Raw genomic sequence first — 14,198 nt, 5'->3', positions numbered from 1 at the left:
AGTGTCCATATCTCCTGTGCCCAGCCCCATTTCCATCCGAAACCCTCTCCTACTCAGTCCCTATACACACTGTTGTTCTTAGTGCCCTCCACCAGTCCTGTCTGTTTCTCTTTTGTTTACCCCCTCCTTCACAATACTCAATTCCCATAAACCTCCCTGGGTTGTCCCCCCTCCCCTGTGTTCTCATTTTCTTTTCTATGCCTCTTCTCCTCCTATATGCCTCTTTTCATTCATTCATTTATCCTCATTGACACACTGACACCCTCGCACAGCTAGAGGGGTTGACACATCATTTGTTTACTTCATATTGACAACGCTTACTTCAATAGTCTCTCCTTTAGTTTTTTCCTGCGTCTTTCAACCATTCTAAAATCCAAAATGAATTCAGACTGAGGATCACTCACTGGGTCCCTCTTTCTTGTGTTGATCATTCAATATAGACAATATGCATTTCAGATTCTTACCATCACCTCCTTCACACCCGTCATCATCTGCGAAATGCTGGCTGGGATCTTACAATGAGCTGACATGAAACCTGAACACATCACTCATTCCTTTTGCCCATGACAGCACTCTTCATTTTCTCCCAAGCCCTCTATGTATTGCTGTCTACAACCATTTATCATTATTTACTGGGAAGGATAGCTTAACAGTGTGATCTGTCTTCGATTTAACATCACTCTATCACTTTCTCTCCCTTCTCTGTCTCTGTATACTCTTCCTCATCGGTTTGTCTGTCCCTCTGCAGTCTCACCTCACATTAATGTTGCATCATTTGCAGTTATGTGTCCACTCTGTGATTAATACAGAAACAGGGCCACAATGGTATAGTCTTAAAACGATTATCTTACTGTTTCTCTCTCAGAGCATCGTTATCTGCTGTCTTTGTCAGCAGTACGTTTTATAATGTAGCCCAGAATACCTAAATGCTATCTGGATTTTTTGTTTTGATGTTCATTATTTAGCCAAAAAACAAAAACAAACGTGCACTGTAGGACATTGCAACAATAAGGTGCACTTAAAAGTTTGTACAAAACGACCGCAAGAAGGCCTTAATGTAAATTGGAGAGGTTGCATCACAATCAGTGCATTTACAGGAGGAATTTACTACTAGAGAACATCTCTGTCTCTGCCAGCGTGATTGACAGTAGACAGAATGTGTAAACTGAGGGCATATTGTTCACTACTTATGCGATCGCAGATGGAGTCATTCTCTCCAACAGATACAGCTTTTAACAACAAAAGTCAAAAAACAAAGACAAAAGTCTTTCTATCCCTTTTATACCTCACTCCTTCACTTTCTCTTGTTCAGTAAGAGATGAGAGCTTCGGCTTGTCCTGTAAGGATTTTAAATCTGGGCTGTTATAATGTCAGAGTCATCCTCATACACGTTTTTGGTGCTCTCAATTTGGATTTGAGTGGGTTTATTTGCTTAAAAGACTTGTGCTTCATCTCACAGTTGAACTTCACTTTGCTTTTAATAATTGCCAGGGTATCAGAACATAGGAGACCTATTGGTTTTAAACTGCGTGGTTTCATTGTGCACTTTTCTCTTTTTAGAGTACAACATGTGAAATACCTCTTCTCTGACCCATATTTACTCCCGTTTTTGTATATATTTTTTCACTCACTTGAGTTGCTCCCTTGTCTCAATGCACTGATTTGATTGGCTAAGTTGCGTCCGGTGAGATGATTTTCAGCACATGCAATTGAACTTCAAGTTTGTGTTGGCTGCTAAACCAGTACTGTAAAGGCTGGAAAAGTGGTGTCACTTAATATAGCAAAGCTCCTTAAGATGTAATAATTCTCAATAATTTATTGGTAAAAGGTCCAGGTCCAGATAGGATGGCGTCTGGGTCCCTAACCCTTCCTATAGGTGACCTCTGATGTATAGTGGTAACTTCCACTTTGCCAAAAAACACACAAAAAATTGTACCTTAAATTCCTCGTCTTCATAAATATTTTACGAGTGCACACAGACGATGTAAACTGCACCTTGACTGGTGTGCAAAGGCATACAACTGCAAGGCAGTAATTCTGTTTTTTTCAGGATGGGATATGGGCACCAATTTTAAATCACCCATTGTTTCCACTCTCCTCCACACCACACATCCGTCTGCAGGGCCCAGTACACTGTGTTGGTTCCTGCCCTGTGGAGAACTGAGGTGCAAGACTGGGAGCTTAAATGTATGAACAGTCTGGTGTTGGATGAGAGCCACCATGGATCCAAAACAGGTACCACACAGATACACATTACACACATTACACACACAAAGCAGTTGTTCCCAAGCAGAGGCTAATAATGCAATGGGACACTGGGGACAGGTCGGCACGCAGTCGCTCAAACTCTGGTAACTGATTCAGCCTACATCACTTAACCTTTGGTGGCACACCTGCTGATCTTGTTACACTCATACACACACTCTTTTGTTCTCTGGTCTTAATGTCAGTGTGCATCGTGGTTTGGACCTTGGGGAAGACATCTTGAGTGTTTTCCTGAGAACACTGTTGTAAAAGGAGGAAACAGTCATCCCTTGTTCACTTCGTTTCTTAAAACTTTCTACATGTTAAACTGCCTGCCTGCTTGCTTTTGCCCTTCCTTGTGTTTTATACTTAAATAAGCATCTTTTCATTTAAGCTTTTAATTTTTTGTTTCATTATTTGGCTATTTCACAATTGAGAGACATATTTAAAGTTGGCATTTTGCCATAGAGTGTCCTCTAAACAAATCATACAGTCAGTGCCAGCAGTGCCTCTATTCACCCTCAGGCTGAAATCTGTGTTTTAGTGTCTGTCTCTTTAATACCCTTCTTCCAAAAGGTACAGTTTGCTGTGATTGGTCAGTTCTGACAGTCCTGAGCAGGCATCACCTACCATGTTTTGCCTTAGCGCTGCTGGTGTTTTTGTGACCACAGCTGTGCTGGGGGCGTTACTGAGGGTGGTGACTTGGGAGTGACATGTGGATTGAGCATTTAAATACTTTCATATATTCAAGATTCAAGATTCAAGAGTTTTTATTATCATTGGACATTCACATGTCAATCAATGAAATTTTCTTTGCAACCCCCGTGCATAAGGTAATAAAGTAGTAAAAATATAGAAGAGCATGCAATAAAAATAGAAATATTTATAAATATAATAAAAAAAGAGGAAGAGAGTATGTACATCAGAACTGTAGTATGTACATAAGAACTGTAGTATATACATATGTTATGTATACGATTGGTGCGGTTGGGTGGTAATATATACATTAACAGTAAGGTACCGTTAATTAGTCCGTTGGACATAAAAAAAGTGCAGTGTGCGTTCAGCAGCTTAGTCTATTGTCCTGCAGTGCAGGGGGTGATAGCTTTGACAGCTCTTGGAAAGAAGCTAACAAACAAACACGCGCACACGGGAGCTACGAGCCGCTGCGTCTGTGCGCGCCGCCATCTTCGTCTTCGTATATAGTATCTATAGGCCTATCTTATAATCAAGAAAGACAATGAAATCTCACTCTCTACATTGTGGGAACTTTAACCAAAGAGCCCTAACTTAGTCCAGAAAAAGTTGATCTCCAAAAGCACTGATGACAAAGTTCAGGTAAGTGTGTGTGTGTGTGTGTGTGTGTGTGTGTGTGTGTGTGTGTGTGTGTGTGTGTGTGTGTGTGTGTGTGTGTGTGTGTGCACCTTGTCAGATCAAAGGACCTTTCATCTTTTGAACATTGTTCAGATATCAGCTCCAAAAGATCTGGAAACCCCTCACCACTGAGTCTCATTTTCACAAAGGACAGACAGATTGGAATGCAAACCTGATGTGCATGTATGTGTGTGTTCATAGCTGTAATTGTGTACATATGTATGTGTCTGTGCGTGCATCCTGACAGACTTAGAAAGGCTACAGGGATGAGTCACAGGTTGGTGGCTGCAGGGCTGTTTGTCAATGCAGGTGGGAAGGCAGAAAGGAAAGGGGCAAGAAAGAGATACTGTGTTTATATGTGTGTGTGTGTGTGTGTGTGTGTGTGAGAGAGGGAGAGAGAGAGAGAGAGAGAGAGCATGTGAAAGAATGAGTTGGGTAAGTGAGAGTATTTGCGAAAAGGGCAGAAGACTTTGAGAGAGGATGAGAGGTTTCTTTTCAGGGCAGTTGGAAGACACAAAAGCATGCTGGTGATAATCTATCACCCTGTGTTCCTGTGTGTGTGCCCACCTGTGTGTGTGTGTGTGTGTGTGTGTGTGTGTGTGTGGCTGTATGTGAGTCAGGATGAGTCATCCTTATTTGCTGCCCTGTCACACTGTCTAGCCCTCAAGGCAGCAGGGGAAACAAGCTGATTCATTTGCTGCCTCTTGACACAATCGAACATTCCTGTTTTTTCTCTCATTCTCATAGACTCTCTCTCTCTCTCTCTCTCTCTCTCTCTCTCTCTCTCTCTCTCTCTCTCTCTCTCTCTCTCTCTCTCTATTACTGACACCCATCAACATCATGGCATTTATACAAATCTTGTGGCATGTGCTCCACGCTCCCATTGACAATTATGACCTCTACTCATGAATCCACATGCATGCTCTTTGGAGCATTGTTCACTGTTGCTGGAAAACAGTTCTGTTTATGGGATATTCAGAGATGCTCATAGATGACTGGCTCCAAAGAAGACTGTGAATCAGCCTTTGGGACTAATTTGTAATTTTGGGCATCAACATAAAACTGACTTGACATGACAGAACCACTGTAGAGAGATTTGTCAAGGCACCAAGTCCTTTAGCTTTGTTTTTTAATTGATATGGCGGTCTTGCATGATGGGTGGGCAATATGGAGGAAGTGCAATGTAGCAGCACTTGAGGATGAGTGACCATGAGAGGAGCTGAAAATTGAGCCAGAGGCCAAAGAGGTTGGTTCGTTAAGTAGTGAAACTACACCTCACAGACAGCTTTTTCAGATGGCAACAAAAGCCGGGGAGTGTTTGTTATGTGCTTTTTTGGGTACCATGGAATTATCGAACATTTGATCAAACTATTGTCTTATTGCTATCGATGACGTATATTATTGCATCGTTTTATCACCCAGGCCCAGTTTGCATACAGACACACTCTCTGCTAACCTTAGTCATTCCTCCAGAAAGGCTACGAAGTCAAAATTAAGTTTAGTAATGCTTATCTTCAGTTGAGGAGTGTTGGAAACATGCAGGTCCACATTAAGAGCAAACACCCTGCTGTGTGATGCGCTTATCAAAGATAAGTTGTTGTAGCATGTGTGCTTTTCCTCCTATGACAATTCAAAATGTCTGCTGTGAAAACAGTATTGAGGAGCAATTAATAGTTGAAATAAAGACACAATAATATCTCTTTGGGTAGTTCAGTGAGATACTTGACTAATCCTGGTACTTCATTAGATTGATATAACATGCTTCATATCATAAGTCAGTCCTCCTCATTGATTTGCAACATTGCCCGTAATGACCAAAAACAGCCTGAGGTATCAACGTCAAAGACACTGTGCCTCGTAGTGCCAAATTCTCGGGCTTTCAATCAATTTCTATTTTTTTTTCCACAACAAGTAATCCTAATCGTCCTAGCTTACTGTTAGGGTCACTTTAAGTTCAAATACTCAACTTCATTGGGTTCCAAACACTTTGCTGCTTGCTCTTGTGCTGAGGGTGGCAGCTGTAGTCAGCTTGGCTGACATTGCAAATTATAGACGCAAATCTTCTCAAGGCTCTGCTGCCACATTGATCCAGCACAGACCTGACCACTCTAGTGCTGAATAGTTTATTTCGCCGTTTGTTTAATCATTCAGTCTATATGGCCTGATCCAAAAAGATTACTTTTTCGAAAAAGGTTTTACTTTTACATTAAAATGTAAAAAAATCAGATTTGTTTTTTTGACACAATACATACATGCACTGAACAGCCACAACATTACAACCACCTGTTCAATAATATGCAGGTTCCCCTTGTGCAGCCGAAACAGCTCCAACCCATAAAGGCATTGTCATAAGACCTCTGGGGGTGTCCTGTGGTGTGTGGCACTGGGACATTGCTAGTGGATCCTTTGGTTCCTCAGTGTTGGGTGGGTGGGGTTCCATGGATGGGACCTGTTCCGGCACATCCCAGAAATGGTGGATTGGATTGGGATCTGAGGAATTTGGATGCCCAGTTGTCACCTTGAGCTCTTTGTTGAGTCCCTTGAGCCGTTCCTGAGCAGTTTTTGTGATGTGTGTTAAGTGGCATCCACCTGAATGCCAAGGTGTCCCAGCAGGAAATTGCATTCCAACGAGATGATCAATGCTACTCACATCACTTGTCAGTGGTTCTAATGTTGTGACTGATCGGTGCGCATTCCTACATACAACATATTTTAATATTACATTTACATTTTTGGAGTTATGGTGGTAAAAGTTACTCAAAGGTTTTCATGTGATGCACTGCCCCAGCAAGAGCAGGTGTTATGAATGATATTGTTGTGGAGTGTTCCAGGTGTGACACTGAGGTCCCTGGGACCCATCCAACAACAGGCTAAGTCAGCAATAAAGTACAGAATTGAAGTGACTTATGCTGAGTCAGACTGAGAGCAGGTATACTCTATGTGTCCCTCTGTCCTTCTACAAGCTACTTTGATTTTGTACTCCTCTTGTTTTCCTTTCCTCTCCTCTCCTTCTCCTGTCCCCTACCTTTAAAACCTTTATCTCCCCTCTCTGTTCTCCCCTCCTGCATTATTCTCCTCTCCATTCAGCCTTCTTTTACCCTCTTTACCCTTTCCTCCTTTCTATCCCCTCCCTTGCTCGCACTCTCAAGTCTTCTTTTTTCCCTGACTTCTCTGGTGTAGCAGCAGATGCCAGAGTCCTGTTCTCCTCAGCACGCTCCCATGATACCTACCTACTTCCTGTCAGCCTGCTGCCCATGCTTTAGTGCAGTGACTCAGCATTAATTTTACTCAGTGCCCCTAAATAACCTCCTACAGCCAGTGCTGCTGTCATAGTTACATAGATTTTAAAGTCATGATGTTTAATTATATCAGGCAAATTCTTTTTTGGCAATCTCGATTTATAGGATTTTTTTGCAGTGTCATGTATTGACATATTGGATGTGCAGGTTAAATTAGTTAAATCATTCATTATCTAGCTGCTTCAAACCTGTCAAAGCATGCTTAAAATATCTACATTTTACCACAGCTGTACAACTTATATGGTGTTAACACCCCCTGGGGCTTATTTGCCATTTTGATTTAACACGCCCCCCCCCATTCATATTTTACTTATATTTACTCTCACTGCATTATGTGTTATGCTTGACATACTGTATGCGTGTGCTTCCTTACTCTTCCCATCAGTGAACTCTACGTCCATCTGTTCTCTTAATCTCTCTGTTTTATCCCTTTGTTCACACCATTTTTGACCTCACTGTCCATCTGTTATTTGGCTCCAGCAGAGTCACTGCAGTAGTTTATGTATATTAGTGTGTGTGTGTGTGTGTGTGTGTGTGTGTGTGTGTGTGTGTGTGTGTGTGTGTGTGTGTGTGATCAAGATTGGTTCACTACCTTGTGAAAACAATGACAACACTCTCTCTCTCTCTCGCTCTATCTCGCTCTCTCTCTCTCTCTCTCTCTCTCTCTCTCTCTCTCTCTGTCCTTGCCTTATGATAAATGGATCAGGCACAGCACACTTACTTAGTGCCGTAGGGTTTTGCATCATTCATGCTTGTGCTTCCTTTTCCATTTTAGAATAGGCTCAACAGCAGAGGTAGATATTATCAAAATGTATGTGTCTTACACAACTGGGATAAAGACAAATGAGAACACGCGCTGAGGAAAGAGGGACTTGAATATGGAGCAGATAGGCCATGTTGGAATGAGGAAGGTCGGGGTAAAATCAAGGATCAAAACAAATTGGCTGAGGTTTTGGAGCTGGGGTGACAACACACAAACAAGCGGATTACAAGAGAAGTGATGAATGGTGTTTCAAGTGTCAGAATGTGGAGTTTACGACCTGCAGAAAAAAAGAGGTCCTCTTTGAGCACTACTGTTGGCACCCTAAGGGCTGGTCCAAGGGGTCAAGAAGGTCACAGGTGGTGGAGCCAAAACAGAGTATCTAAAATGAGAAGTTATTTTAAGTTCAGCTGAGGTTATATACCTTCAGGTCATTGGCAGGCTTGTATATGTCTCTGAAAAAATGTTGTCAACAGTAAAGTGAAGTTTATCTTCGAAGACAGAGCATAGAGGTCAGGGGGACAAAATACGTGATTAACTCAACAATATTCTGTACAGTTATGAGTTTTACCTCAACCTAATATATTACATAATCTTTATGTTGTAACAGTACTTAATACTTCCAGAACTTGAGCCTGGTTGTGTGATGTGATTATGAAATGTTATCAATTTTAGAAGTTCATCCAGCCTAGCTACTTATTACAGTAGATCTGAACAAATTAATTATTATCCAGAGACTTGCAGTGGTACAAATACTTGTAATTAAAGATGTTACTGGTGGTAGAAATCATGTACATTGCGAACGTGTCCTGTCTGACATTGGGTTAAAATAAAAGTGGTAGAAAAACATCTGGGTCATCTTTATTATGGTCTTGTGGTCTGAGGCCACTGTTCATGCTGAGCTGTGTCTATTAGTCTCATAAGAATGTCACCTTTGTAACCTGGATAAGGCTCCCGAGCCGTGGGCACTTGGCCTACCTTTGACCCCTGAGCTAGGTCTGCTTTCTAGTAAGCTTTGCTCTTTGTAAAGGTTTGTTGTAATCCCTCCATCCTCTCCATTTCCATTTGTTCCTGATGGTTGAAGTTGAATGCCACCTGCCTGATCATCCATAAGCTAACCTACTCCACTCATTAGACACTTCTCTTGTGAGTCTCATATAAAGAAAATCATACAAGGGTCTCCACTGGAAATACTTAGTCAGGCTTTCAGCAGAAACAGAGGGTCAGGGTGCTTGTTGTATGGGTCTGTGATGGTAAATGAGCTCTTTCACTCGCCTCTCTCCTTATGTCCTATGACAGAGAGGTCAAAACTTGAACTTGTTTGTGTACTATCCACCAACAATGACCTGGATATTGTACCGAGTTCTTTTGTTCAACTTGAAGTTGAGTAGCAGGTTGCAGGAAGTGAGTCAGTGTCCCAGAGGCTTGTCTGGCTACTCATGTTGACTGAGTTGTACTAACTGTTGACAGTGCTGTGTCTCCAACTGACAAACATAAACAGTTGCTATACATTTACTTCATTGATAATCCAATCGAGTCTTTGAAATGTAAAAAAAAAAAAATGGTGACAATGTGTGACAATTCACAACAGTGACAATTCACATTGCTTGTTTCGGTCCGACTAACAGTCCTGTAGTCCTTTACAGTCATATTTCAAAGGAATGTAACATCAGAAAAGCTGGGAACAGAATATTAAGCATTTTTCCTTGCCATACAACTGAAACTGATAATCCACTATCATAATAGTTAAAACTTCTGTTAAAAAAGTAATATCCTAATCATTTCCTTGTCTCAGCTCTTAATATCAATTCTCAGACAAGCAATGTTTTTTGTGATACTGAAGAAATTAATTTTGGGGCTGCTTCAATTGATCAGGCACTGATAGTTATCAGCTGATGCTGCTTCCAGTGATCATCACCAAAAATCCTAACCCTAACCGTAACCCTTAATTTTTTTTGTATTGCACTTTATTCATGTATCTCTTGTATTTTGATGGTTGATTTTTGAATTTGTTGCAGTTACAGCTCTTCGTGTGTAAATTAGGAGTTGTCGAGGAGTAAAAGATGGGGCCTTTTTGACAGGTGAATTACTTCAGTAAAAGCAAGAGAACAACAGTTTGCATGTCCTCATCTCCCCTCATTAAATTAGAACAAGGCAGCTGGTTGGGGATTCTGTGCTTGTTTGCATATGGTCCCTAATTAGATAAAATTAGGAGTAGAATTAATTATTTGTGATTTGTGTATAACTGTGGTAGATGATGGGATTAGAAGCCGCAGGTAGGAGAGGAGATGAGAGGGGAAGAGGAGCAAAACAAATCTTTGTAAAGGAAAAGAAAGGAAGGCAGTGTTGGCTCAGATCCTACCAAGAGCCTGAAGACTCTCCTCCAGTGTTGGGCCCTTAAGCCTTTCCTGCGTGCTTGCTTTCCTTTGTGTGTGTGTGTGTGTGCATTTGTGTGTCTGTGTGTGAGTTTGTGTGTGTGTTCATCCACTCTAGCTCTTGCCTTATATGTTTCCCAGCTCTACCCTCTCTTCCTCTTGCCCTGTTCTACTGTTACACACTGTGGAGCCCCTGTGGCTGTCCTACCAATTACACTGCTGTATAATTGAGGTGAGAGGAGAGGCTCTGTGTGTGTGTGTGTGTGTGTGGATATTTGTTTGCAGGAGTGTGTGCAAGAGAGAGGGTAACGTACTTTGTTTCGTGTTCATGCAAGCATTGGAATTAAGCAGCATTGTTTGTATTCTAGGGCAGAGTGCAGCTCTCAAACTTAAGCAGCTGAGGTGCGATGTTAATAATTAATCGATTTTCATAATTATGTTTACTTCTTGTAAAATCTGGGAAAAGAGGTTAGGATGATTTGCATACACTTAAATTTGGGTAATTTGTCTCTTTCCAAATGAGAGAGAAAGTGTTTTCTTTGCTGAACTTAATATCTAATACTGGGAGAAAAAATGGCAACATGGACAGGAAAATAGGTTTACTGTTATGTGTGGAAAGTGGAAAGTGTAACTTAATAGAGGTTGGACAATGAATCAGAATAACAAAGACAAGTGAGGAATAGATGGGTAGATGGGTAGTGTTTTAGAACAAATAGTGTAAGATATAAAGTGAAATAACATTTTAAAAAGTAGAAAGTAATGAGAGGAAATCTGTTGGAAAGGCCTGACAACTGTTTTGATTGTTGTAGTTCAATAAGCTCTGGTAGGCCTGTGCGTGCACACACACAAACACACACAAACACACACACACACTGACCCACTGAAAATTGGAGGGCTGTTCTGACAGGCAATCACAGAGGCAGAACCTTACTTCATTAAACTATGTTTAGCCATCATCACCATAGAATTGTACAATAGAATATTAAACTGAGTTTGAATTAGAGGCCCCAGACTCTGTTTAGATTGCTCATCATTGTAGTTTTGGCAGCTGTAATGACAGGTTAGAAAGTAGAGATATGGCAATTTTTGTTCCTTTGTTGTCCTCCCACTCTCAATCTTTCCTCCCCTACCCTCTATTCATCCCCCAGCCCTTTTCTACCTCCTATCATTTTCTTTTACACCAACCTCTTTTTTTCTCTCTGTCTCATGTCTCATTTAATAATTTAATACTTAAGAGTATTACATTTGTGGCTTTGCCTACTTCTTGTCTCATATATTTTTTTTAATGCTTAGTGTCCAGCTTCATGCACCCCAGCCTATGGAGTCTTTGTTGGACCTTTGCCCCCTGGGAATGAACCCTGACCTTGCAGTAGGCCTTAAGGCGCATTAAGAGGCAGGTTCTGAATGACAGGGTGTGGTAGGGGTCAAAACTCACAGGTCAGCGAGGATCATGGGCGAACCGGCCCACTCCCTCCCATTATGTCTTTTCTCCTACATTTCTCTCTCTCTCTCTCTCTATCTAGCTGCTTCAAACCTGTCAAAGCATGCTTAAAATATCTACATTTTACCACAGCTGTACAACTTATATGGTGTTAACACCCCCTGGGGCTTATTTGCCATTTTGATTTAACACACCCCCCCTTTCATATTTTACTTATATTTACTCTCACTGCATTATGTGTTATGCTTGACATACTGTATGTGTGTGCTTCCTTACTCTTCCCATCAGTGAACTCTACGTCCATCTTTTCTCTTAATCTCTCTGTTTTATCCCTTTGTTCACACCATTTTTGACCTCACTGTCCATCTGTTATTTGGCTCCAGCAGAGTCACTGCAGTAGTTTATGTATATTAGTGTATGTGTGTGTGTGTGTGTGTGTGTGTGTGTGTGTGTGTGTGTGTGTGTGTGTGTGTGTGATCAAGATTGGTTCACTACCTTGTGAAAACAATGACAACACTCTCTCTCTCTCTCTCTCTCTCTCGCTCTCGCTCTCTCTCTCGCTCTCTCTCTCTCTCTCACTGTCCTATTAAATCTACTTTACTTGATTTCCCTTCTCTAGTGTACCTGGCAGCTGTTTTCTCCTTTGCCTTGATTATGTATAGCTGCTATAGTTAATGCGGATTCACAGGACAAGTTACAGTATTCTGAGGAAACCAATCACTCCATGAGCAGGTAGATTGTCAGAAGACAGAAGATCAACTGGTGTATGTTTAAAGAGCATCTAAAACAAACTTGCGTGGTTTTAATAATGAAGGCAGTCAATAATGGGTCATGATTTCATGACGTACACAGTGTAAGTAGTTTTCCATACAACCGCAGCACACTGTAAAAGGAATCGTTATCCTGCTGAGAAATTTGAGGTATGCTGCTTGTGACCTGCAGCTCTTCATCTAACGGCTCACTATGGCTGCTTCACCTCCTTGTTCTATTATACCCTTGAATATTTAACACTGGCCTGCTGTCAAAATATGTAGAAGATGGCTGCTGTCTGATGCACTTTAGATTATCACTTCCAGAATTACAGTTATCAGTAAGGCTGGATATCCTGCTGCAATGTTTCCTGTGAATCCCCTCTATATTTGAATTCTATCTGAATCCAATACAACTGTGAAGACTACGAAGAGGTAATTCACTAGATATGAGGTTAATGAATTGCAATATCCACGACTTTCTACACAGTTTTGATTGATTGTGTTGATGAGATTGCTACAGGTTTCTTTTTGCCAGTATCCTAAAATTAGTTTTCAGTTTTGATATGATTTATTCTAAATATTTTCTCTATATCTTATAATGAATCATATTGTGGAAATGGTCCAACAGTCAGCCAATTCTGATATGTTGCTGACTTGAATTTGCATTTCTAACTTCTACCCACCTCTGAACCTCTGCCCTAACCCTCTCAACCCCCGCCCCCGCTCTCTCGGTCTCCCCTCCTCATCTGTTGCCTTGCCTTCGTCTTTTCTTTGCTGTTATTTTTTTCTTCTCCCTTCTTCCCACACTCCCTCCCTGCTCCGTCTTTTCATCTAACCCTGCCCTGTCGTGGCCTCCACACTCTTAAGCCATTGATTTACCAACACACGAATGGAACTTTTCATTTCTTTGAGCTTTTTGTTCGTGTTTGTGTGTGTGTGAGTGACTGTGCATTGAATCTGTGCATTTCTATTTCTATTAAGGGCTCAGTGTTTTTCTCTTATTGTCATCAGACATATGTTGCCTGTTTTGTGTATTCCCACCATCATTTAATAAACACTCCTCAGGGTACTTTTCCTGTCTGTCATTTTCATGCACATATACAAAACAGAAAACCAAACAGCAGGGATGATTTGGCCACTATCGGCTGTCTGATTAATGACAACATACAGTCTATGAGATGAGATGTTGATCTGCTTGGGTACCAAAGTATTATAACAAACCCAGACAAATGTGAGTGAGGGTGTTTGATTGTATTTGTGTTATATGATCTGATGCTCTGAAGGACACCTGAGGACATGGAAATTTGCTAGTGGTTTGAGCAAAATGGTTTTGATATCTTGATATAATAATGACTGATGATTGAGCACCTTGGTTGGCCAGTGCTTATAAAGCCAACTTTTATCATTTTTGATTTTAAGGACATTTTAAGGACATCTAAAACAGTTGATATGTGATTTATAAACATAACAGTTTTACATTTGAATTAGATTATGACCTGCATAATTGTTAGACGATACAGAACGGGTATTGCAAAGATAAAAGCTGGCATACAGGAAAAGAAAATCTGTTATGTACCTTAATAGACATCACTAAACTCATTGTAGTAGCTTTGGTTTAAGGTTAATTACGCCAACCCTGCAGTCATCATGATTAACACACAAGGTATATATTGTTAAGTGCATGCATGTATTTACATAGAATTATAGTTCATTTTGCAAGTCATTCTTTCATCATTCTCGAGAACACTATGCCCATGTTTCCATTCATTTGCCTAACTGAGAGTAGAGCTGTAGCTAACTGTTATTTTAATTATTGATTTACTAGCCAATAATTTTCACAATCAATGAATGAATTGTTTCGTCAATAAAATGTCAAACAGTTGTAAAAAGGCTTATCACAATTTCACAGAGCCCAAAGTGGCATCTTTAAACTGCTTATTTTGTCCAAAGTCA

The 14,198-nt window shown here is 40.8% G+C and overlaps 1 protein-coding gene across 1 annotated transcript in view; it reads left to right on the top strand.

The window, feature by feature from the left end:
• The window catches only part of si:ch211-266k8.4 (rab GTPase-activating protein 1), a 63,507-nt gene that overhangs the window by 12,499 nt on the left and 36,810 nt on the right, over positions 1-14,198 (top strand). The window contains exon 10 of the mRNA XM_037107734.1: positions 2,123-2,235. Coding sequence (XP_036963629.1) covers positions 2,123-2,235 — 113 coding nt within the window. The remainder of the gene's footprint in view (positions 1-2,122; positions 2,236-14,198) is intronic.

Source organism: Acanthopagrus latus, chromosome 8 (genome assembly GCF_904848185.1).
Source record: "Acanthopagrus latus isolate v.2019 chromosome 8, fAcaLat1.1, whole genome shotgun sequence".
Taxonomy (NCBI): Eukaryota; Metazoa; Chordata; class Actinopteri; order Spariformes; family Sparidae; genus Acanthopagrus; species Acanthopagrus latus.
The sequence above is the reverse complement of the archived record's forward strand: the minus strand, read 5'-3'. Positions and strand labels throughout refer to the sequence as shown.